The sequence below is a fragment of the Salminus brasiliensis genome, chromosome 11 (assembly GCF_030463535.1).
Source record: "Salminus brasiliensis chromosome 11, fSalBra1.hap2, whole genome shotgun sequence".
NCBI classification, from domain to species: Eukaryota; Metazoa; Chordata; class Actinopteri; order Characiformes; family Bryconidae; genus Salminus; species Salminus brasiliensis.
Window position 1 is genome coordinate 21,781,633 of NC_132888.1, and position 24,311 is coordinate 21,805,943.

The following is a 24,311-nucleotide window of genomic DNA, read 5'->3' on the forward strand; positions in this document are numbered from 1 at the left end:
CACGGGCTGTGTCAGCACAACTGCATACATGTGTATTCACAAGTCAGTCAGAGTTTACAGTGCATGCTTTCTCTTCTCCACTGTCAGCAGTGCATCTGCTCTAAACGGCAAATGCACTGGCTTTCCTAGCACTGTTTAGGATGAATAGACCTTTGCAACTTCAATTGCAGTACGTGTGCCTGGATGATTGACGTGTTTGGTAGTAATGAGCAGAGAGAGAAGTTCTGTCCTGAACTCTGCTCCATGGAGAAGTTCGCCTCCTACTGTCTGACAGAGCCTGGTAAGTAAGATGGTGTTGATTTTAAGGCCTATTCACACAGTCCAATTTTTATGGATGGAGAAATGCACCTAAAGAAAACACTACAGCTACACTACAGTCCTGATGGACTCCATCATTTTTCAGCTAGAGCCTGGACTATTTTCTGCATTTTATGCATGTGTTAAAATCAGGCTGACCAAGCAGAGCTCCATTGTCATTGTTGCAGACAAATGAGCATCAGAGTGGCGACAGAATAGCCCATCCTGTTCATAGCCAAACACAAAAGTCCATATGATGAGCAGCAATGCTGACTCTAAAATGCGGAGCTTAAAGAAAGTACATGGTGGTGCAGAGCTGAAAAGCTGGGGAATGACGGTCTCTATCTTACAACCCCTCAATGCAGCCTCTTGTGTTTCTAGTTTGTCTAGAAGCATCCTAGAACCGAGAACTATAGTGCTAGCTAGCTAGCTTCCCTTAATAATGAGCACTGGTGTGGAGGCTGGAAATGAAAAAGGGCAAAAGCGGACAGGAAGCAAAGGAAAAGAAAGAGTGTACATTTATGAGAGTTATGGAGTTTCTAGCCGTGTTTACAGAAGACAGATGACAAATATGAAAAATTTAAGGAACCTTTGGAGGTTCTTCAGTTTGAAACTGTGGAGGAACCCCCTTAAGGTGCTTAGAGGAACCTTCAAGGAACCCTTTTCTTCTAAAAGCCTTTTCTTGAAGGTTCCTCCACAGTTTCAAACTGAAGAACCTCTAAAGAATCGTGTCATTGTGTGTGAAGATTTTACCACTTTAAAAATCCCCAAAACAATCGTACTCGGTGTGGATAGGCCTTTATGCGTCACACTCAATACATCACATTTTCTTACCAAACCCGATGTGTAGATGATGCGTTTCATTTCCTACCAGAACAACATTATTTGTCCAAAAGTATCCAAAAGTATCCAGACACCAGAATTTATCTGACATGGCCAATCAGTTGTGCACACCCAGCTGCCCTAATCCCCACACAAAAGCACTGCCATTAGAATTACAAGCTCTGAAGCACCCTTATATAAGTTCTAGCTGTGGAACTCTGTTCTCTGCAGTGATGGATCTCAGAATCAGAATCTCTTTATTTCACCAAGTAATGCTCACAGCAATGCTCCAGTGTGTGGTGTGAAGTCTTTCCAGATAACTGCAACAAAAGGGGTGGCACACCAGCGTCTGTTTACTTGCTGCCTAACACATCCCACCCCTTGACCAATGCCCCTTTTGACTTCACCTGTCAGTGGTGGTAACATTAGCCTGCATTAGCCTCACAGATCCAGTCCAACGTTTAGATGGCAAATACAGTACATACAGTCTGTCAAATCAACCACATTTGATTTAGAAGTGCGATTTTTGGCTGAACCATTGCTGTAAACGTTGGAGGATGTACGAAGAACATTATATCAGTCATTTCTGCTGAAAACAATATTTCTCCTCCTGCTTTAAGGTAGTGGAAGTGATGCAGCGTCACTGTTAACCAGCGCAAAGCTAAAAGGAGACCATTACATACTGAACGGCTCCAAGGTACACTTCTTCATCATAAAGGTCTTAATGTGGTGGGAAAAGACAGGCCCTTATAGTTGCATGTGTGTATTTCCTAGGCTTTCGTCAGCGGAGGAGGCGACACAGATGTGTATGTGGTGATGTGTCGTACTGGCGGGAAGGGTTCTAAAGGGATTTCCTGTGTGGTGGTGGAGAAAGGAACTCCAGGACTCCGTTTCGGAAAAAAGGAGAAGAAGGTGAGCTCGGATAGGATCAGATACCGGGAATGATGTTATTACTCTGTGGAAATAAATGAAGGTCTTCTTGGACTACCACTGCAACACTAAACCCAAAATGCTGTGCTGATCAGATGAAATTAAGTGTGTGTGTTTTAATGCACATGAATGTAAGGAACGTCTCAATTGGGTATTTTGCCTGCTTGCTGCTGATTAATACGTTCCGTAAAATCCCTATATTTTCAGTAGCATTTTCTATAATGAGACATTCTGGACTGATTGATTTAGTTTAATCAAGACTTTTCCTAAAATGACTGTTTTAGAGTGTGTCTTATAATCCACTTTGACTCTCCTCCCTGACCAATCTCCTTAACAACACTGCAGTCAGATCACTTCATGTGTGTGTGTGTAGTGGTGATACACTCTGGGCTGATATCTGTTGTTGTTGTTGCTGGTCTACTGGTGTGAAATAACTGGTTTATACTGAGTGAATGTGCTGTGATTTGGGTTTCTCCCATTCTCCTGCTGGTAAAACAGAGCGTTTCAATGATATTATGGCCTTTTTTCATGTTCCACTGTAAAATAGCTCCACACTGCCTAGAATCTCAATTCTTTATTTACTGTCTAAGGACGTCTGCACTGTTGGTGGTTGGCAGAAATACCTTATATTGGCACATTGAGGCCACCAGATGGCACCCCGAACACTGTGGATAAAATATTGGATTTGGAACTGGATTGGGATTAAGATCTATTCAAATATGCCTGGAATAATTATGGATGGGGATTGGGGCCCATTTCTTTATTCGTCCATTGTTGAAGTGCATGCTTGTCTATAATTTGTATATAATTGTACCACTCATATTAAAAAGACATGTACAGGTTTTGTTTGCATGCAAATATACTGGCCTATTCTGATGAGTTGGATTCATATGGCACTTTAGATTGGTTAGCAGTTTTACAAATGCACTGGTTTGTTCTTCAAATGCAATGCTCTAAATGTAGCTGTAGCTCTGTAGTTCAGCCACTCGAGGGCACTAATGGCAATCATTCAATCCAGCCCAATAACCATCACCAGTATAACTGCAGCCTGTGTTCTATAGGTGGGCTGGAACTCCCAGCCGACGAGAGCAGTGATATTTGAAGACTGTGCGGTTCCTGTGACTAATCGGCTGGGAGAGGAAGGACAAGGTTTCAACTTTGCCATGAAAGCTCTGAATGGGGGCAGGATTAACATCAGTGAGTTATCAGAGGAGAAAGGAGTGCAGTGTGCTCACTGTTTGGGATCTGACTTCTGTATTGTTGCCTTTAAGATACTTTAAGAACTGTGGGAAATGGTACCACTTTAGAAAAGGTTCTCATATGTGCTTCTTATATAATAATATATAAAAAATATAATAAAATATTTCTTATATAATAACTTAATCATAGGCAGTTGTTATTGCTGTAGTCGTGGACATGCATTCATAATAGTTTATATAGAGTGTATAGAGTCTATAGAGAGCAACAGCACACGTCAATCTACAGATATTGTATTTTTATGGACTAATCAGAACTAATATAGCATTACTAAATGTGAAAAGAAGGCCAAAGAGCACTGAAGTTGCTTGGGTTTGCTTGTATTCATTTTTCTTTCATCCATAGCCTTCTAACAGTGGGTGAAATTTTTATTTCAGTAAGTTACCGTTGCTAGCAACCATGACATCCAGCTAATATTTACTTTTCATCTAAAATTGATGTAGAACAGTAATTTTACAGATATTTGTAACCGTTATGAGAGTTGAGCGCTGGTCTTCAAATTACATTGCAAGTGGCATTGGGGTCTAAGTACAGAGCGCTATTATGGCTTAATTTCTAATAGATCTCAAATCTCAGATTTTTTGAGCATTACCTCAATTTGTGTAGTTGTTATGGTAAATAATTCACAGCATTTACTCCTGTATTTTAGCTTCAGTGCAACAGAATTCACTCAAAGTTTTCTCCTGGGAGTGACGCCACCAGAGCCAACATGGGTTTGGTTTCTGAACTTTTGTCACTTCTGTGACTTCTCATGTTTGGTGAAGGGTTGCATTTTAAGGCAACATAAGCCTTTCAATGGACAGAAGTCACATATAAACAATTCTAAAGCTTTTGTTGCATTTCTCAATCTTGATGTAATTTAACCTCAAGCTTATTTTAGTTAACCTTTAGACACACATTTATGAAGGTTTATGTGTTAAACCTAATGTGGTCAAGTATCTCCAGGTCCCCTTTCCAGCTAGTGAGCTGTAGACCCATTTAAGTTGGCACCCTACTTCTTGACTGTTACCACAGCCTTGATGTCCAAGGATCACTGCCATATTTGCAACCATCTAAGTGTACTTGTGGTACTTCTGCTGAATCCACAGCTTCCTGCTCTCTTGGGGCTGCTCATGCAAGTGTTCAGCTGGCCCGGGATCATCTGTGTGTACGCAAGCAGTTTGGGGAAACTCTTTCAAACAGCCAGGTGACGAGTCTGTGTTTATTATTATTATTATTATTATTACTGCATATCCACCTCGTCATCTTTCATCAGTTTTAGTGTGGTAATGTTAAGTGGAGCACTGAACTTCTACTAAGTGTTCTTTTAAAGGATGATAATGAGGAAGGAATTATTGCTAATAGCATGATTTGTTATCTGTGTTCTTCTCAGTTTCTGCAGTTTAAGCTTGCTGAGATGGCCACCAGGCTGGTAGCGTCTCGGTTGTTGGTGCGGCAGGCGGCTGTGGCTCTGCAGGAGGATCGGCCTGATGCAATCTCACTTTGCTCTATGGCCAAGCTGTTTGCCACTGACGAGTGCTTTACAGTGAGTATCAGAGCTCAGAGTAGGTCAGAGTTCTGATCTTGTGTGTTTAGTATCCATCTGTACATTTCTAAAAATCTCGACACCTTGACTTGCTTTAATGCAGCAATTTCCTTCAGTATTAATCAGTCCTATCTGTCTGTCTGTCTGTCCATCCTGCAGTGAGTGGATTGATACTGACGTGTTGTAAATAGTTGTTTCTTCCTGTGCTTGCAGATTTGTAACCAGGCTCTACAGATGCATGGGGGATATGGGTACCTGAAGGATTATGCAGTCCAGCAGTTTGTTCGAGATATTCGAGTGCATCAGATATTAGAAGGTACACCTGCAACAGTGGAATGAGACCCACAAAACAATTTTTTTTATAGATGGGCATTATTGATGGTCGTATTGTATTACTAATCATCGAATGTACTTTGATTGGGGAATGCAAACAACATATATTTAATATTATTATATATTTACATTTAATATTGTATGTATTTATACTTTTACTCTCTCTTTAAGGTACCAATGAAGTGATGAGGATGATCATTTCCAGGAACTTACTGACCGAGTCTTAATCAGCTTGGACTTCATATCAGGCTCCTAGCACCTGGTTCTGGGCTCTTGTGCACAACACTAACCACATTGATCAGTTTTCACTCTAAACAGTGGGTTTGTTGGATATTCCATGAACTGATTTAATAGTCAAATAGGCATGATAATGAGGAAAAATGATTTGCACATTGATTCTGTATTTGATTATATAAGCCTTTCATGACATCAACTTCCATAGACAAAAAATTAGAAGTCTGCGTTTGTCCGTTTTATGTCATGTAATCTCGGAAAGTGCCATGACAACAAAAGTTTTTTGGAGTCTAAGGTCTTTCTAAATGTTTATGTAGGTTTATGTTATGTGTCACAAAAGTATTATAGGAGTAGGAGTCCTGCAGGTTGTAAAATTGTGCCTTTCAATGAAGTGCTACCATGTTGTCTTTGCTGCTTTTGAGCTCCAGTTCTGCTTTGGATTGATATGAATGAAACTGTGTTGGACTGCTGCTCGATTTCTTTGATTATTACCCATCCATGATTTCTAAGGGATCACCACACTTGCACTTATTAAATATTTTTGATTATGTGAATTTTGGCCATGGATCATTTCATTTATCTTGAAAAAGGGACCGTACAGCACACAAGACAAAGTTAGTTGTTTATTATTCAATATTTAAGTCACACAAAAAAAATATGTTCAGTAACATGGTTGAGAAAGCAGTACCAACGAATAGCTGTGTATTTGCAGGCAAAAGTCTGATTAATTGACTGTCTCTGAAATGTTTTGGTTTAATATTTAGCAGATTAACATTAAATACAAATACAAAAAAAAACCCACACAAAAAATGGCTTAACAGTGCAATGAAATGCATTTATTTGAATTTGAAGTTGTTTATAAGCTGATTTATAAACTGTTAGTATGCGACTTTGATTGGGGTGTAAAATGTTCAGATGTGCTTTTACAGTCCATTAAAAACCCTGTGATTTTGCCTCAGAATGAAACAAGCTGATTTTCCTTTTATAGAGGCTTCATTGGCTGGGATTCGGCACTGTGACGGCTCACAGGAGCCATGTACCATAATATAGTTTTGTTTTTAACACTGTAACTTAAACACAGTGTGTTGCTAACTAGCTAAGGCTAGCTTTTAGCCTACCATGGTACCCACTCGCTTCACTAGGTCTAGCTTCCGCACTCTCCTGAGTTTCAGTCACCCTTCTTCGGACATCGGCACAGGAAAAGCCACAGCAACAAGAAACAGTTCGTATTGGCTTCCTGGCCCAGGACTTTTTAGTTTCCCATTCCGATGTGCATTTTGCTCTAGTCTGAGGTCGTCCAGGGAACAGATACTGGAGAGAAGAGATTGCAGAAGCTGGTCAACTAGTGTTAGCTTTTAGCCTAGCACGGATACCTCGGCTTCCTCACCCACCGGGTTTGAAATCTCCCTTATTTCTGGACACTGGCACAAGAAACCTGCCTTTAATTTAAGTGGCTGCTGCAGGGATGGCTTTGGGATGTTGGGGTTTTGGGATTGGCCCCATTTTACACTGTGTTTCGGCTATGCCTTTTCCAGTGAGGTTCGAGTCACTTCAACCTTACCAATATAAACAGTTTTCCATTCTAGGGCCACTTTAAAGTGGGAGATGTTTTCAAGATTTTACATTTATTCCAGTTCACAAAAATGTCATTACAAAAATGTATCAAATACCCTGTTTGCAAAAGTAAACAATACAGATACACAAATTACAGATAATCAGTCATATGGTTGATGTACAGTAGAGAGCTGCTCTTACACCAGTGGGCTGAAGTGAGAGACTCTAAGTGGAGGGTGACTCTCATCGTATTCGCCAGAAAGCAGAGGACCCTTTAACTTGCGCCGCCCTGCTGGTCCTACATTCATCCGTCTGAGGACAGGAAATGTAAATGAGATTGGCAGTAGAGACTCATTTCATTTATCAATAGCAAGGTTTCTATACACACCTCAGCTCGTTCTTCTCTGAGTGCTGGTGAGCTCTCTTCCTGTAGCAGCAGAGGTAGATCACCACTGCGGCGATCAGCAGAACTACGAGGAAAACACCCATCAGAACCCCACCAACCACCGCTGCAGTGCCACCGTCTGTCAGAAAAATATCAACTTTAAGTTTTGTAAAGTCTGCCCCTGGATTTCACATTATAAAGAGCTTTATTGGACAAATTAAGATAAGATAAGATAAGATAAGATAGTCCTTTATTAGTCCCGCAGTGGGGAAATTCCCAGTGTAACAGCAGAAAGGGATAGCAAGACACTCAGTTACAAAAATTTGGATAAATCATTTACACTATATACACAATATAAATAAGAATTAAAAGAGCAATAACAATATTATTTACAGCAAAAGACTCTTAATTGCACATGGGATATTGCACATAGTATTCCCTGAACATGAACATGTGTGTGTAGTTAAGTGTGTGTGTATGTGGTTAAGTGTGTGTGTATGTGGTCCGCTGGGAGCAGTGTTGGTTGTGTAGTCTGACGGCAGCAGGAAGGAAGGACCTGCGATACCGCTCCTTCACACACTTGGGGTGAAGCAGCCTGTCGCTAAAGGAGCTGCCCAGTGCTGCCAGAGTCTCATGCATGGGGTGGGAGCTGTTCTCCAGCATGGATGCCAGCTTGGTTGTCATCCTCCTGTCTCCCACCACCTGCACTGGGTCTAAGAAGCACCCCAGGACAGAGCCGGACGGCCCTCTTTATGAGTTTGTCCAGTCTCTTCTTATCTGCCGTCGAGATGCTACTGCCCCAGCAGACCACTCCATAAAAGATGGCAGATGCGACCACTGTGTCGAAGAACGTCCTCAGGAGTGCTCCCTGCACCCCAAAGGACCTCAATCTCCTCAGCAGGTAGAGTCTGCTCTGATAAGCTTCTGACCAATCCGGAACAGTCCTCTGACCTTTCCTGTTCTTTTAGGGACACTTTTGTGATGCATGGCAGCATCGCATACTACATCTTCCTTCCTTGTTTGGCCTAGAATTAGCTTTTAGCCTTTTCAGTCCCTCCAGAGGCTTCACCATGCACCACCCACTTGACTTGACCACAGCGACACTTGCTCTGGTCATCCTAGCATTAGCTTTTAGCCTTCATTTAGCTATTCTCCCTGCTCTTAGCTTTTAGCCTTCATTTAGCTATTCTCCCTTCTCCAGTTGGTCAAGCGTTAGCTTTTGCCTTCATTTAGCTATTTACCCTACTCCAGTTGGCCTAGCATTAGCTTTTAGTCTTCACTCAGCCATTCTCCCTTATCCAGTTGGCCTAGCATTAGCTTTTAGCCTTCATTCAGCCATTCTTCCCTTTCTGGGTGGCCTAGCATTAGCTTTTAGCCTTTATTCAGCTATTTTCCCTACTCCAGTTGGCCTAGCATTAGCTTTTAGTCTTCACTCAGCCATTCTTCCCTTTCCGGTTGGCCTAGCATTAGCTTTTAGCCTTCATTCAGCCGTTCTTCCCTCTCCAGTTGACTAAACATGAACTTTTAGCCTCCACTCAGCCCTTATCCCTTCTTCAGTTAGCCTAGCATTAGCTTTTAAAGGTAAAGGTGCACGTATTTGTCACTGTAGAGTGTACACTGTACAGCGAAATGTGTTCTCCGCATTTAACCCATCTGGTAGTGAACACACACTCACAAACACACACGTGTTAGGGGCAGTGAGTACATACACACACCCAGAGCGGTGGGCAGCCAACTCCAGCGCACGGGGAGCAGAGAGGGCCTTGCTCAAGGGCCCAACAGTGGCAGCTTGCCGAGCCCGGGAATCGAACCCACAACCCTGTTATCGATATCCCGGCCCTCTAACCGCTGAGCCTTCTCTCAGACATTTTCCCTGCTGTAGTTGGACCAGCGTTAGCTTTTAGCCTTCACTCAGCCATCCTCTGTTCTTCAGTTGGCCTAGCGTTAGCTTTTAGCCTTCACTCAGCCATCCTCTCTTCTTCAGTTGGCCTAGCGTTAGCTTTTAGCCTTCACTCAGCCATCCTCTCTTCTCCAGTCAGACTAGTGTTAGCTTTTAACCTTCACTCAGGCACTTTTGGCATTTACCTCACATGGTTTTTGCTTTTGAATGAAGACACAACAGTGTTCACAATGTCACTTCCAAATATAGAATATAGGAGAGTCCCTCGGACCAAGATCATTAAAACGTCTTGGGTTACTTGTGAATCAACCAAGACACCCTACTCCCCCTCTAACAACACAACTCTCACCCCTCTCTGGAGGCACTTAGTGGCCCAAAAGAGCAGAGACCCTGGAAACTCTTCTCTTTTGAAAGGGAGAAAGTGAAATTCCAGAACACCTTAAATTACGGCTATCTTGGCACCAGGCGCCAGGCCCCTCATACTGGTAGAGACCATCTGCTTCTTGACCAACGGTAACCGTTGCCAGTGGAGCCCAGGAAAACTGCCTCTCACCAAGAAGAATCTCAGAACTTTCTTATACTCTATTAAAGTAGCCACGTCACTGTACTAGATGGTGACCATGACAATAATGCATTTTTATCCTTCTCTGTAGAATTTGTAAAATTATGACATCCTGCCTAAGGAAGACTCAAGCATCCATAGCAGCTGTGTTGCTCCACCTGAAACAAAGCCTGAAGCAGTGAGGGTCTGCTCGGAAGTGCGACAGCATTCCTCAGGGCACCCTCCTACCGGCCTCAAGCTGTGACTATGGGACCCTCTTCAAAGCTCCAGACCCTGCGGCAAAGTAAGGTGGTCAACGTTACGTGCAAACTACTGGTGCCTGGAGTTTAACTTGAGCAGGAACGTTACATTCAGAGTGTTAAGTCTTGCACACCAACACTGTTACCTTCGTTTAACAGCGATCCGTCAGACCAGTCCAGTTCTAACCTATAGCAGTAGCTGTCCACCTTATCAAACCCAGCAGTCAGTGTACTTCCCAAACAGCTCACCTTAATACTATTCCAACCACAATCTCAGGAATAATGTTCTGTGGGATGAGTGATCAAGGTAAGCTTTATTGATCGTCTAAAATTGATACAACCAGTTAAGTAAATTCTACAGTGCTGGGTGAGAGTCCCAGATGGTGGCCCATTTATTTTGGTCCTAACTAATTGAACCAGCGATAATTCATTAATAAATGAACACGATCAATAATTAAACCATTTAATAATGAATAAATAATTCTTGATTTGTTAAAGCACTTCCATTTACGTAACAAGAACTCATTAAACAACTATACCATGATAAATACATTAAACAAAACCACTCACATGCCACTTTCACAGTAATGCTGCACGCTGCCTCGCCCAGGTCGTTGGATGCTCTGCAGGTGTATGTTCCAGCAAAGGCAGCAGACAGATTGGTCAGCATCAGGGAACCACTACGCTGATCTAGGAGACAGTAGTTATGCATTTCTTTAGCAGAATTTGCTTAATAATCCCTCAGCCCGTTAAAGTGACAGAACAAGACCAAAACTTTGTAGTAGTGAAGCCCAAGTGAAGACCAAGATCAGGTATGGGGAAATGTAAGTTGTGTAAGGTATTCTACATTATAAGATTTGCATTTTACTGTTGTTGCTGGGGTCTCTTAGGCTGTTAGATGGTGTAATTGGACGTGTAAAAATGAATAACATCACAAATTTTTTATCACCTACTTTATGTAACAATTGCACCTTAAAATCCCAGCTTCAAAAGCAAGTTGATGCTCTGAATTTACAGCAGTAGTGTGAAATTGAATTCCACTTCCCAACTGTAGGGGAAGCCCAGGAGAAAAAAGGGCCAATTCTTCCATAATGCTGCTTTAACTAGACTGTTATATGTAAATGATCTCTGTTCTCATTGGCTGCCCTGCATTGTTCCTCCTTTAAAATGCATACTAAGTTGAAACACTCCTTTTAACTTCAGCATGAAAGGGCGGAGCTAAGCTGAGATATAGACTGAACAGGCAGATATATGTAAATGTGGTCGTACTGTTGTGCCCATTTTTATTGTTTTTTGCTGAACTGTCACTTTTTGAAGGGCTAATTATTTTTCTAGATCACAAAACAGTGAAAACCAGAAAAGGGCAGAGAAGAACTAACCAACTATTAGAAATATCAAAGGTCATTTGAAGGTCTCGACCAAATTAGCAGAGCCGCTTACTGTTTGTCTGGCAAACAACTGCACACTGGTTTCAGGTGCTGTAGATAAGCTTGAGGGTTGGGCTCGGCTGCAGCGTTTATGGGTTACAGTATTAATCACCTGAAGGCCCTGAAGGAAGCAGTTTCATACCTTCTACCATGCTGTTGAGGGGCAGAGGGGCTGCATTTTTCTCTCGGCTCCAGGAGTAGATGGGTGTGGGAACTCCCTGGGAGCTCGTACATGTAAGAGTGACATCATTCCCCACATAAGTGTTGCCGCTCAGCTGACATCCAGGCACAGATGGAGGCACTGAACACCAAACCAATGAATATAAATGAAAAGAAAGCCAAAGTGCAAAGCTAACTACAATGACTTTTTCACATGAGGCCATTTCAATAAGAGCAACTTGAAGATCTTAGTGTGAGAAATGAAAGAAATCAGGAGGCACAGATATGTTTTAACAGCAGCGTAACTCTGTAGGAGGGGACATTTAATCGATACTGCATTGATCACCACCTAACTGATCTACAGGCACAAAAACTCTTGACTACGACAGAAACACTAAAACTGACTAAGAAGGACATTCTCTATTGCTGTGCAATAATATATATTTAACCTCTCGAGACCCTGTGTCCTCAGATGGGGACATTACATTTCTGCTTCTCTGCACCATGATACCCTTTGGCCTCATATGACGACATTGTTTTTTTTTTGTTGCAAAAACGGCTTCCTGTACAAAATTATATACTATAGGAATAGGAGAAATTTTAAATTCACACCAAGCAAAAGTCCAGGTCTCAAGAGGATATATGTTTATAGCGGTTGCTTGCCCCTACCTAACACAGTCAGGTTGATGAGACCCTGTCCACTGCCAGACCAGTCATTTGGATTGGTGACATCGCACATGTAGAGGCCAGCATCAGAGGGCTCAACACTGAGGATCTTCAGAGAAGCGACACCAGAAGTTGGAGGGTTCTGCAGTAAAGCCATTCTGCCCTCCCAAGAGTCCACCCAATACAGATGTCCATTGTAGTACAACACCTAAACAAGGTACAGCTTTTTGTGAAGCAGAAGTACTAAGTATTTTCACAGTTAAAAAGAAATTATGAATAATCAATGACCCCAACATCAATAAATAAATACATAAATAAATAAATGGATATGCTCAATGACATCTATCAAGGGGTGCCTACACATTAGACAGCAAGTGACCAGTCGGTTCTTGAAGTTAATGTGTTGGAAGCATGAAAAAAGCATGGATTTGAGTCCGAAGTTTGTGATGACTATATGACTGTGTCAGAGCATCTCCAGCCAGCAGGTCTTTTCTGGGGCATTCCCGGTAAGCAGTAGTCAGTACCTAACAAAAGTGATCCATGGCAGAACAAGGTCATGGGCACCAAAGGCTCACTGATGCGATCCATGGATGCCCTACCTTACAACGTACAGGACTTTAAGGATCAGCTACTGAGGTCTTGTGGAGTCCATGTGTTGCTGGGCCAAAGCTGTTTTGGTGGCACATGGGGCGACCTATACAATATTAGGCAGGTGGTTTTAGTGGTATGGCTGATCGGTGTATATGGCTGTCTATACTAAAGACCCTTTGATGAACCTCAGGCCCCAACTAGACATCAGCCAGAATTGGGAATCTTTGACCAGAAGGCTGATCCTAAGTGTCCCTTTAGTGTTTTTCCGAAAGAGAATTAGGATGTCCAGTGTGACCAGGCATAAGAACTTCAAACTCACCCTCTTTGCCTGAAAGGCTGGAGTTCCAGGGGCAGCGTACCGCCACTCCAAAGTGAATCCCTGAGAAGCGTGCGTGCTGTAGCTGCAGGTCAGTTCAGCAGAGGATCCAGAACGGGCGAACACTGAGCTCTTCACCACAACTGCCTCCCATGACCACGCTTCACCTGATCAAGGGTGATCAAACAGTGTATATGGTACATGTATTATATGTGCTATCTAAGATACCACTTGGGTATAGATTTTTTTTCTGACATCCACATAAAAAGTCCCACAGTAATCTGTTCTCAAATCTATGAAGGGAGACCTGATAGCTGCTATTATTAGTCTGGTACACTGCCTTCTGTTTTCTTCTTAACCATGCTAGTCATTTAAACACAAATAGGATTCAGTGAGTAGAGTAACCAAAAAAAAAAAAAAAAAACATATGAAAACAATAAGATTCCAAAGATACTGACAGTCAAAAAGTGTCATACACAGATGTTTGATGTGTTTATTCTGTATGGGTGATCTGTGAACAGCAGTGAGGAATATGTATATATTTTTTGTGGTTGAGGGTGGAGGGATCATAAGCCAAAGAAAGCTTTTTTTATATTTATTATTTTGTAACATGATCAGCATTACACATAAAACATAGATTATACAAGAAGGTCAAATGGTATGGCCATTTGAGATTAGGGGTCAAAAGGTGGAATTATTAATTATTAAGGTGGAATAAATACCTTGAAACTGTAGCTACATATGGACTCAGCTTTTGACAACAACACGGAGACAATCCGTAAAAAATGTAACCAGAAATTATATTTTTAAGACGGTAAATGTGAGAAACAACAGATGATTTTATTAAATTGAGCTTTTAATGAATCTTTTACAGTCTGTTTGAACCTCAAGAAAAGAAACCTGTTCAATAAAGGCATAAATGTATGAAAACTGAAGATCATACAGGAACAATGAATTTCATTGTCTGATACTGAGTGTTCAGTAATAGAGAAGAGGAAGAAACAATGGGCCTTCATTAGTCTCTTCCGAAGAATTTTCTTAAATTTGTTCTTGAGAACAAAGTCTAAACAAAAAGTCGCATTCATGATGGGGTTTTCTTCAAATCAGAGAATTGTACACAGCTTTCTTAGAAAAATGGATCCCACTGTCCTCTTAAATCAAACAAATCCTAAGTGGAAAATACTGGCAAATGTCAGAATCTGTGGACCACCCTCTCCATAATAAAATGAGGTAGGTTCTCATTAGGTGGATGGTAATATTTACCATAGCTAATTGTTATAGGTATAGATATAAATACTTTTTTAATTGCATCTGCAATAAAAGCTGTTGAAATAAATGGTCAGTGGTGTATTATTTATTACTATCTGGATCATTTAGGGTGTGTTTTATCTCTGTTCCTGTTAGGGACAATACACCTATACGGAACTGAACCAAGCTGGATAGGAAATAAAATAGCTACAGTGGCATTAACATTGTGACCCTGGTTTCGGTCATCACCACTGTAAAGAAAATTTGACTTTTGAAATGTCCATTTCAGAACAACCTCTGCAAAACTTCATTTCCAGCTAAACCACTGACGTCTGCACAAATTTAGAAAAGCAGCAGAATTCCCATGCCATTCCCAAGATACAGTTCCAGTACCAACCAACTGCCTGCTCTTACTACAACAATACAAGCTGGACTGCTAAACTCAAACACAAAACTCCATTACAATTAAAGCACTAATAAAAACACAACCAACAACAATATATCACATTCTTAGGAAGCTCCACCCAATATTTAATTGATTTCTGCTGTTTAAGAATTGTGGCCTGTAAGAACTATGAGTCCTAGTAAACAGTTCTTAGTTCACAAGTGTCGGTCAGTCAGTAAAACACGGTTTAACCCCTTAAACAGCCTTGGGTGAGCCAAGAGTGTTATTACTAACTTCTATTACCAGAGAATAGCTCCACTAAGTTTGTACAGAAGTCCCTGTAGATACTGTGTAATACCCTTGCTGCGTTAAGGGGTTCATCTGAAACTGCTGAGTCTATTTAAGGTTTTAAATGACTGGATACCAGAAGTCCAATTCCAAATGAAGCTTAATAATACGAGCAAAGATATAGCGCCACACCAGGAAGTAAATGAAACCCTTTATTCTTATTTTTGATTGGGTTCCTCTTCCTCTGCCGTGATCTTTGTGAAATGCAGCACCTTTAAATTCCAGGTTTACAGTTTTATAAAACTTACAGTCCTACAAAAAGACATCTGTTTATAACAGATTGCTCCTGATGTATTCAGTAGACAGAGAGAACATGGGGATTAGTTCTTACTTACCTAAACACTGCAGCAAAATCCAAGATATGAGCACAGCGTGACAGATAACCATGTTGCTTCGTGTTTCTTACATGGAGATTCGGTGTCCTTTCCGACTACGAAGGTATAGTCCAGCTCCTGTCTGACTAACACTGATTAACAGTGGACACAACCTTCGCCAGGTCGTGCTTGGTGACTGGGCAGGCAGGTGTGGCCAGATGTAAATGTAAATAAGGTGAATGGCAGGCTCTGTGAAGCTCTTTAGGCAGTCTGAGGCAGTACTGAACAAATACAGCAATAAAACATCACATAATCCACCCTTTACATATTACACCCAAGGTGCCAAAAAAGTTTTTTTGTGATATAGAAGAACCACATCTGGTCCTCCTTCAATGGATGGTTCTCCACATAATGCCTTGGTTGTATGAAGAATCTATACAATGGTACAGAACTCACACTCACGAAACTCAAACATGGTTCTTTAGGGAGCCAAGCATGTTTCTTCCATGGCATCACTCAAAGTACCCTTTGTGGCACTAATTTTAAGCGCATATATAATCATACATAAGACATATATGACATAAGACATCTCGGCTGTCTAAAATTAACAAGCATTCATGAGAATAACTTTAGCGTTTATTGAACAAGCAGAGCAATGGTCCATTTTTTTGAATGAACATCACAGATTTGGGCACTCTTTTTCCCTTTTCACAAAAGCAGCAAGACATTTCTCTCTCTCTTCTCTTTGCTCCCACCACACGGACAAACAGGGAAGCGAAAGGCTAGAGGGTAAAAGGACTCAGAAATGCTGGAACATGCCTCCTGCGAACAAATGGTTGCTTTACTTTTTTTTAAATGTACTGCACTTCACTACAACATTCTTCATGGAAACAGCAAACTTCAAATCCAGAACGAACCTGAACAGAGAACACTGACCATGAAGCTACGAGGCCAGATTTTCTTCTTAGAGCCAAGGTAAACATGAACAAATAAATGTAAGCAACATTATTGAAACACCGCCGCATGATTGACATCAGTCTCTTTCAAAAAGAACAGAAAGAAATTTCGAATTATTTTTGAAAACCTTGGGCTTGTAGGGTGAACTTCCCTAATGTGGGACACAAACATGCTCAGATGTCCAATTTTAGGCCAGAACAGTTTGCTGATTTCCCTGCTCCAACAGACAAACTGAATCTGGTAATGAACAGGTGAGTTGAATCATGTGTTTGAGCAGGAAAAGCAAAAACTCAGTCTGATGTGTTACCACTATGGCTTGGGGGTCGCAAATGTGAATCCTGAGCCATGCCGCTTTGCCATCTGCGGCCAGAGTCAGAGAGAGCACAATTGGCTGTGCTTTCTCCGGGTGGGTAGATGGAGCTCTCTCCCCTCATTATTCTTAAAGCAGTCATGGCCAGTGCAAGCGTCTGTTAGCTGGTGCGGTGGAGCTGGTGGAACTTTCCTCAGACCGCGTCAGCTGCCTTGCTTGGTGCACCAATGGCAGTTCGAAAAGAGGCGCTCACTGATTTTACATGTTTTGGAAGAGACATGTGCAAAGTCCTTACTCTCCTAGTGTCAGGAGCTTTGCTAGTGCTGGGGGTGTTTTGTACAGGTGGGTTAATTGGCATTTCCAAACTGAGAGAAAAAGGAAAAAAAGAAAAGCACAAGTCCCTCCAGGACTGGAATTGCCCACCCCTGGGGTGAAGCAATCTTCAAACAGGAGGCATCCTCAATGCCTTAAAGATGTCCCATATTAGATAAATGCACCCTACATTTTGACATGCTAAAGGTGAATAAAGCAGTGAGGAATACGTTTGTCAGTTTTTAACAGAACCCTGATGCTACAAAACGTGCCCAGGGTAATCTGAGAGAATACTTGCCCAATGAAGAAACTCCTGAGCAAAAAGGAGGCACAAGGTAACATTAAAAGTTAGAGAACACACCTAATACAGCATTGTTTACTCCAATCAAATCACTCAAACCAGACCTGAACTGTGAACTGTCAACTTCTGTAAGCGCTCAAATACTAACACCAGAGAGGACATCCTGAATTTCACTTTCTGGAAAGAAGCTGTAAATGCTGATAAAACAGAAACTTAATCCATTAAATCAAACAGATTTGTTGTAACTGTCAAATTCTCCAACTACATGAAAAATACAACAGTATTTTGGTGAAAGTCAAAGCTTGAAAATGCAAAAATCTAAACCATCGTGTGTTTTAGGCATCGCGGCCTGCTGATTACACAACGTATAATAAAAAAACACCACTCATACAATACTTTATAAAACAGACTGCTACATAAGTCTAGTTTTCTCTTAAGTCTTGAATATAAAAAAGTAACTCTTTCATCTATGCACCAACCAAAGTGATGTTTTTATCATCTGCCACATGTGAGAAGAGTCTCTTGAAGCTTCACCTCGTTGATGTCACTTGCTTCCATCAGCGAGCATCAGTGTGCGATCAGTCACTCTGTTGAAGGAGTGTGTTTTGCCGGAGCTACACGAGCGAACCGGCTTGGTTCTGGCTGGGCACAAGGACAGGAACGGCTCCCATGCGGGACAGTGTGGCGGAGCCAATGGGTGTGGGGGCAGGACGGGGGGCCTGTGGCTGAGCTCCTTCAGTCCTGTGTGTGGAGCTGCTGTCTGAGCTTGTGGCCCGCGTGTGCAAGTGCGCTGAGTGGTGGTGGTGTTGGTGATGAAGGGTGTGGGTTGGTGTTCTGTTGCCGTTGTATCCAGGTAGCCCATGGAGCGGGTTGGGCTCCCCTGGGCGCAGGCGGTAGGCGGCCGTGCTGCCAGACGCTGTGAGGACAGAGGCGGTGTCGCAGGCTCCGGGCGGGTATGGGTAGTGGTTGTTAGAGGCATGGTGAGGGTCCCGTGGCGGAGGGCTTGTGGCTATAGAGGACAGAGTGCCGTTCTTGGAGATGATGTCGGATCCTGTGGTGCTCTTAGCCCAGGAGACCCTCTTTGGAGCCTGAGCATCCTCCCTGTGATGAGAACCATCAGTTAAAAAAAACTAATTCTGACACAATGAGGTAGAGCACTGCTGAACCCTAGGAAGCATTTAGGAGCAACATCATCTCAACTGCATGAAAAAAAGGGGTAAGTTGGGGGCTCACTTGATATCGTTAGCCATTTCCTCCTCTGTGTCATGGCTCCTCCTCAGGACAAAGACCAGGAACAGGATGAGGGCCACCAGTCCCACCACAGAGCCCACTGTGGCACCAGCTATCAACCAGGCGTTGTTGGCTGCAGCGAGATATGGAACACATTCACTTCAGTCACAGCTGATACTGTATGTTTCGCCATCATGTGAGAACCGCAGAAACTGCATCACGCCTGCGAGCTATACTTACGGGTTGAGACCTCCAAGTTGATGTGGCAGCTATCACTCCCTGCTGTGTTGCTGGCCCTGCAGACATACTTGCCTGACATGTTTTTGGTCAGGTTGCTCAACCTCAGGGTGCCCTGCCTCTCATCTGAAAGCAAACATCACCATCCATCTTTTCATTATCAAACATCAAGCTGCATAACCTGTCACGACTGGAAATCATTGATGATAACTAGAGTGTAAATCATGCTGTGATGACAAGACAGGAGTCAAGGGAACCTTTTGGCTTGGGAACTAAAATGCTATGGAGCAAATATGACTGTTGAAACACCCCACTCATAAGGATAATTCCTTTAGAGGATAAAAAAGAGCATACATGTAGTGGAATCTATGCAATCTATGCAATCTATGCAATCTACCAATCTAGCAACAAAATCTTCTCGCTCATGCTTGAGGGCCATTAGCCCTCAGGTAAGTCGAAGAGTCTCAGGAACGATGTGTATTAACACTATAAATACTAGGCACACTAGTAGTTTTGTTGTCACTACAGGGCAATCAGGGATTGCTGTGGGATCACACTTACTGCATGTCGTCTGCTACCATAGGTCATGTCCCTCACTGATTGGCCCAGCTGGCCTCAGGGAACGGAACGGCTTAAAGAGGCCGTGGTTTAACTCTCGACACACTACAAGCTTCAGCCATTCACACTAGCTTCATTATTACTGACTAAGCTTTCAAAAGGAAAGCAGCTGGAAAAAAGCCTGGCTTCTGCCAAGAGCGTTTGCATGCAAACACGGCTCACAGCTGAGGGCCTGACTGCTCGCCTTTAAAAACATGGGATGATCAGATTCCAGGATAAAAAGCTCTTAAACAGTATCTCAAACAAGCTCTCAAGTAGTTTAAATGTAGTTCAAAACAGTCCCTGTAAAGCAATGTCTGTGTTAAAGCTTTAAGCTTTAGCTACCATAGAATGAGAATACGGCTAATGCAGTACTGCAAATCTCATATGGTTGCTAGTGAAAATCAGCATCATTGCATATCATAACCATGAGTAAGTACGTTTTAGCATTTAGCACTGGTATGCGATCAGGGTTGACAGTAAACGATGACGGCGCTCAGGCAGATAAAGGACTAAAACACTTGTACATACATAAAGCTTGGGATATTTTCTCAGGTAGAATCACTTGGACCCAAATCCGATCCCTCAAACCCCTTCCAGGAGGTGGTGCAAAACACACTAGAGCCACATGTTACATCAGTGTAACAACCAGACAACCAGAACCCCTCCCAGTACAACCCGAAACACCTGTGACTACTTTCAAAGTTCTACAATTAGTCTTGAAGACATGGATGAGTTTACACTGATATAACTTCTGACTCATGCATCTCAGTCCACCTCCTGAAGTTGTTTGAGTGACTGGATTTGTTGGTTTAAATAAGTCCTGGGTGTGTTTACACTTGCATTTGTATGTGGCTTGGCCTGATCCAGATAAAACCCTGATACTCCAGATTCTCCAGGTGTAAACGGGTCTAAATGCACATGGCTCAAATTTTATTAGGATAGAATCCAGATACTAGTCACATGAAGTGACCAGGTGTAAATAAGGTCTTTTTATTATGTGTATTCTTATTATGGATCCCAAAATAAATGAACGTAACTTGATTCTCTAATGTCATCGTAGGGCATAAGAGCTGTACTTTTATTTAGAAAATTCAGCAACACAAATTCCTTGAGTAAAGGTTTTCTAGTTTTTTCGAGATACAGTAATACACAAATTTGGCAGCTAGAGATTAAGTTGAAGGTGCTGGAATATTCCTTAAAAAACTGCTATTGGGAGAAATGCTGGGGCACTAGAAGGGAGACCTTAATACCAGGGGCTGAGCAATTTACAGAGAAACTAACAGATCCTTCTAATTTGTAGCTCAAGTAGTATCTAGAGGGGTTTTCTTTAGGCTATATACTGGAGAAGGAAAGGTTGGGGATATGGCCAGATCCTTACCCAGGTAGCCCAGCACAAGCACGGGCTGAGGACATGATCTCCACTCTGGTAGAGAAGCGGAGAATGAAAGTGATGGGCGTGATTGTGAGCATGTTTTCATGGGGATGACAGACAGGGAGAGAGAAGGTTAAGGAATAACAAATGAAAGTGAAAAGTGAGTGTACTTGTGTCTCTGGAGTCTCCTTTTTCCTTCAAAATTTGTTTAAAAAGGAGTTTAATATGAGACCCACGTGCCTGGGATTGGGGGGGGGTGGATTTTGCCACATGGCTGATAAGTATAAGCCAGCTTTTGTGAACAGCTGGCACCGACGTTTATTTATTTCTTTTTTTTTTTTACCAATGACTTGCGCTGATTATAAGCTGACATGTAAACTAAAAAAAAAAAAACTTCACCAAACATAAAGTCAGAAAATGTAGACGATACTAATGCACATTTCCTCGTTTAGTGACATGTGGATTATGTGTCGCAATAGGACTTCATTTGCATATGCTGAGATTGGGAAACGTCTTAATCCTGGACCCGAGACCAAATGGAAAGAAAATAACAAGCTCTTCCTCCAGCAAATTTCAACTCCGCCACACAAAGCAAGATTCAAGAGCTGCCATTCTGATTAAAACATACCTTTCCACTTTTCTTCAGGCCAGAAGAGAAGGGAACGAGTGCACGACAGACCAGCAAAACAATCAGAAGGAGAAAAATGAAGACAGCACCTTATGATATCTTTAGTATCTTTCCAATCCCAGAAAATGAATAAGCTAGCCCTGGGCAGTGAGAACACTGGGAAGAGTCTGGAAGTAATTTGTGTGGCCAATATAAAGTTATATGTTCTCCTGATTGATAATAAAAATAAGGGGAAAACAGAACATTTCTCATTTAGATTTGGTTCATATCTCACATCTCTTCCAGTGGCTAGAGAGATTTCTTGATAAAGTAAACCTCATTATTAGCAATAAACTATCGCAATTAGCAAGCAAGCACTCTCTGGATGTCTCCGGTTATTTGGAAAACCGACATGACGTGTTGTATATGAAGATGATGGAGTATGGTTTAACAGTTTAACAGTAACATAAGGCAGGTGACAGAGAGGAGGATGAGAGCAAAGGAACAGTCCGAGCAAACTCACTCTGCATTGGAGAGAAGAAGACCTCTGAGAGAGGAGCAGCTTTGGTCCATTTGTACTGAGGGGTAGGTTTGCCATGGCTTGATTTGCAGCTGAGTGTCACGTTGCCCCTCAGCACAGGGTCCCCGGTCATAGAGCACACTGGGGTGGAGGGAGGAACTGAGAGAACAGAAAGAATCATCTCATTTATAAATGAGGATAATGCTGATCAACAAATTAGCAAATTAGGCTTACATTCATTATTCATTCGTGATTTTGAGAAACTGGAAATGCTGATAACTAAAGGTGTAATGGTACATGCATTCGTACTTAAACCATCACGGTGCGGCGGTCACTGTTTGATACAAGCATCCGCACAGAAAATACATGGTATGCAATATTATGTAAAGTCGATAACTTCACAAGCACGCATGCCACCCGGGAATTTAAGCTGTGAGCTGGTAGATTTGAATGGTATTGTGGGAATTGTAGTGCTATGGTAACTGTAGTCTTGTTTGCCCAACCAAACAAATTTTAGTTTAAAATAGCAGCAGTTTAATGACTATAGAAGGAAGAATGGCGTCGCTGCCATTCCCACTCCAGGCTCGGAAAGCTGCTACTGTACTGTGTAACTTCAGCGGAGCTGTATAAGACCTCTCACTAGCTGTGTAACCCGGGTCATATTAGTGTCAAATCCTGTAGGCTATTCACAGCTGACAACCGACAGTCAAATTAGACCGTTAAACCATATTTAACTCAAATGTAACTTAGTAACATATCTCTACCGCCTCCTGTCCACATGCTTCTTTCACAGTTCTGTAACTCTCAGCTTGTCAACAAATGCACTTTTAGAAGTGTCCATGAAGGGGTGCTCATAGTGCGAATTGTATTTACAGCAGTGGTGGAAAAGTTAGGAACACTCCACAACTGTAGGAGGAGCCCTGTAGAAAAAAATACCAAAATACCAGAGCAGAAACTCATTGTAAAATAATATAAAAATTTATCCAAATGACATCATCTTTTAATTAATAATATAATATTATAATCTTAATATTATAAAGCTTAACGCTTAAAAGTATGATGTCAGCTTTTTGTGGTGTAATTTTAATATCAATCTGATAATCTTGATAATCTGATTACTATCAAAAAGTAGCAAATAAACTATTTGGCTGAAACTACTTAAACACTACTACTTACTCACAGTGTGAGTGCGTGCTGTTTCAGACTGAATTTGTAACAGGGCTGGGCTGAATTTTTTCTTTGCTGATATCGACCCAACACTAATACCCAGCAATACTGATACGCCATCGCTGTATACTACTACATATTCCAACTATTAGTCCCTATTACCAGCACTTTATCAGCGAGATTTCCACCACTGCTGATAAAATGTCTGGAGTTTAGAAACCAGCTGTACGTACCCTTAACATTGAGCCTCAGCTCCCCAGACAAGCCTGGGGCTCCAGGGATGATGACGTTGCAGAGGTAGCGGCCCGAATCTGACTCCTGCGTGTTGTTGATGTAGATGGATAGATTGGTGGAGGGCATGGACATGGCGAAGCCGACACGCTTCCTAAACTCCGGACTCCCCATCCCGATCTGGCCTGAGGTGTAGGAAATGATCTGCTCCAACACATCACATAACATCATCAGTAATTAGCCACTGTTTTAATGTTTAACATCCCTGTTAATTTGATTAATGGCTAGATAGGTTGCATGACTGTATGTGTGCAATACCGTAATAACTAGAAGACTATTTAATTAGCACTTCTGTACCAGTATGGGATCAATCCGTTCATTTAAAGCCAATTAAAATAGATACTTTTCCAAAGTATATGAGGTTATGATGACAGTTTCAAGCACTAACAATAGACGAATGTCGTCCCTTTAAATCACTAAGGTGAAAGACAAATAGCTTCTGCACTTGCAAGCAGACTTAATGACTAAAGCAAATCTCCACCATAATGATAATCCCCCGACGCATGTAGGCTACAGATGGTCTAGTTATAGGCTGATTTTCCCTTTAATTCAGATAATCTTGAACGCAATGATAAGTGAAACTACTCAGATTATCATAATCACTGCAAAGATTACAAACACATGCCGACACATGCATGTAGTACATGCAGCAGAGTTGCAAAGGTTACATGTAAATCAAAAACCAAGCTGTAAACTAGCTTCAGGATGCATTTAGCAGCACTTTAAGACCAATCACAAACCTCAGGTGTTAACTGCAAGACTTCTATCTTCAGCAGCATCCTTTACCATTTATGAATTTGGGGATATTTTAACATTAAACATGTTCCTCAAGTATGTGCCTGACCATAATACGGCTTACATGATCAAGAACCGTGTTCGTTATCCTTTCTTGGAAGATGTAGGAGAACAGACCGT

At 41.9% G+C, this 24,311-nt stretch overlaps 3 protein-coding genes across 5 annotated transcripts in view; 1 reads left to right on the forward strand and 2 right to left on the reverse strand.

The window, feature by feature from the left end:
* Positions 1 to 5,868, forward strand: part of LOC140565937 (isobutyryl-CoA dehydrogenase, mitochondrial-like) — a 10,159-nt gene extending 4,291 nt beyond the window's left edge. For both annotated transcript variants that reach the window (XM_072692173.1, XM_072692174.1), the window contains exons 3-11: positions 1 to 42; positions 171 to 280; positions 1,740 to 1,816; positions 1,894 to 2,031; positions 3,111 to 3,246; positions 4,395 to 4,492; positions 4,679 to 4,831; positions 5,045 to 5,147; positions 5,336 to 5,868. The exon at positions 1 to 42 is cut by the window's left edge and continues 128 nt beyond it. In XM_072692173.1, the coding sequence (XP_072548274.1) occupies positions 1 to 42; positions 171 to 280; positions 1,740 to 1,816; positions 1,894 to 2,031; positions 3,111 to 3,246; positions 4,395 to 4,492; positions 4,679 to 4,831; positions 5,045 to 5,147; positions 5,336 to 5,391 (913 nt within the window). In that variant the 3' untranslated portion in view covers positions 5,392 to 5,868. The remainder of the gene's footprint in view (positions 43 to 170; positions 281 to 1,739; positions 1,817 to 1,893; positions 2,032 to 3,110; positions 3,247 to 4,394; positions 4,493 to 4,678; positions 4,832 to 5,044; positions 5,148 to 5,335) is intronic.
* A 347-nt stretch (positions 5,869 to 6,215) lies between these two features.
* LOC140565941 (V-set and immunoglobulin domain-containing protein 2-like) lies at positions 6,216 to 15,565 on the reverse strand. The gene is made up of 7 exons (XM_072692177.1): positions 15,514 to 15,565; positions 13,201 to 13,364; positions 12,294 to 12,498; positions 11,608 to 11,766; positions 10,609 to 10,728; positions 7,341 to 7,476; positions 6,216 to 7,264 (listed from the first exon to the last, which is right to left on the reverse strand). The coding sequence occupies exons 1-7, from the start codon at positions 15,563 to 15,565 to the stop codon at positions 7,150 to 7,152; spliced, it is 951 nt and encodes a 316-aa protein (XP_072548278.1). The 3' UTR covers positions 6,216 to 7,149.
* Positions 15,566 to 17,705: 2,140 nt separating this feature from the next.
* Positions 17,706 to 24,311, reverse strand: part of esamb (endothelial cell adhesion molecule b) — a 50,608-nt gene continuing 44,002 nt past the window's right edge. For both annotated transcript variants that reach the window (XM_072691209.1, XM_072691210.1), the window contains exons 3-7: positions 23,339 to 23,540; positions 21,942 to 22,097; positions 18,843 to 18,965; positions 18,606 to 18,735; positions 17,706 to 18,473 (exon numbers count right to left, since the gene is read on the reverse strand). In XM_072691209.1, the coding sequence (XP_072547310.1) occupies positions 17,987 to 18,473; positions 18,606 to 18,735; positions 18,843 to 18,965; positions 21,942 to 22,097; positions 23,339 to 23,540 (1,098 nt within the window). In that variant the 3' untranslated portion in view covers positions 17,706 to 17,986. The remainder of the gene's footprint in view (positions 18,474 to 18,605; positions 18,736 to 18,842; positions 18,966 to 21,941; positions 22,098 to 23,338; positions 23,541 to 24,311) is intronic.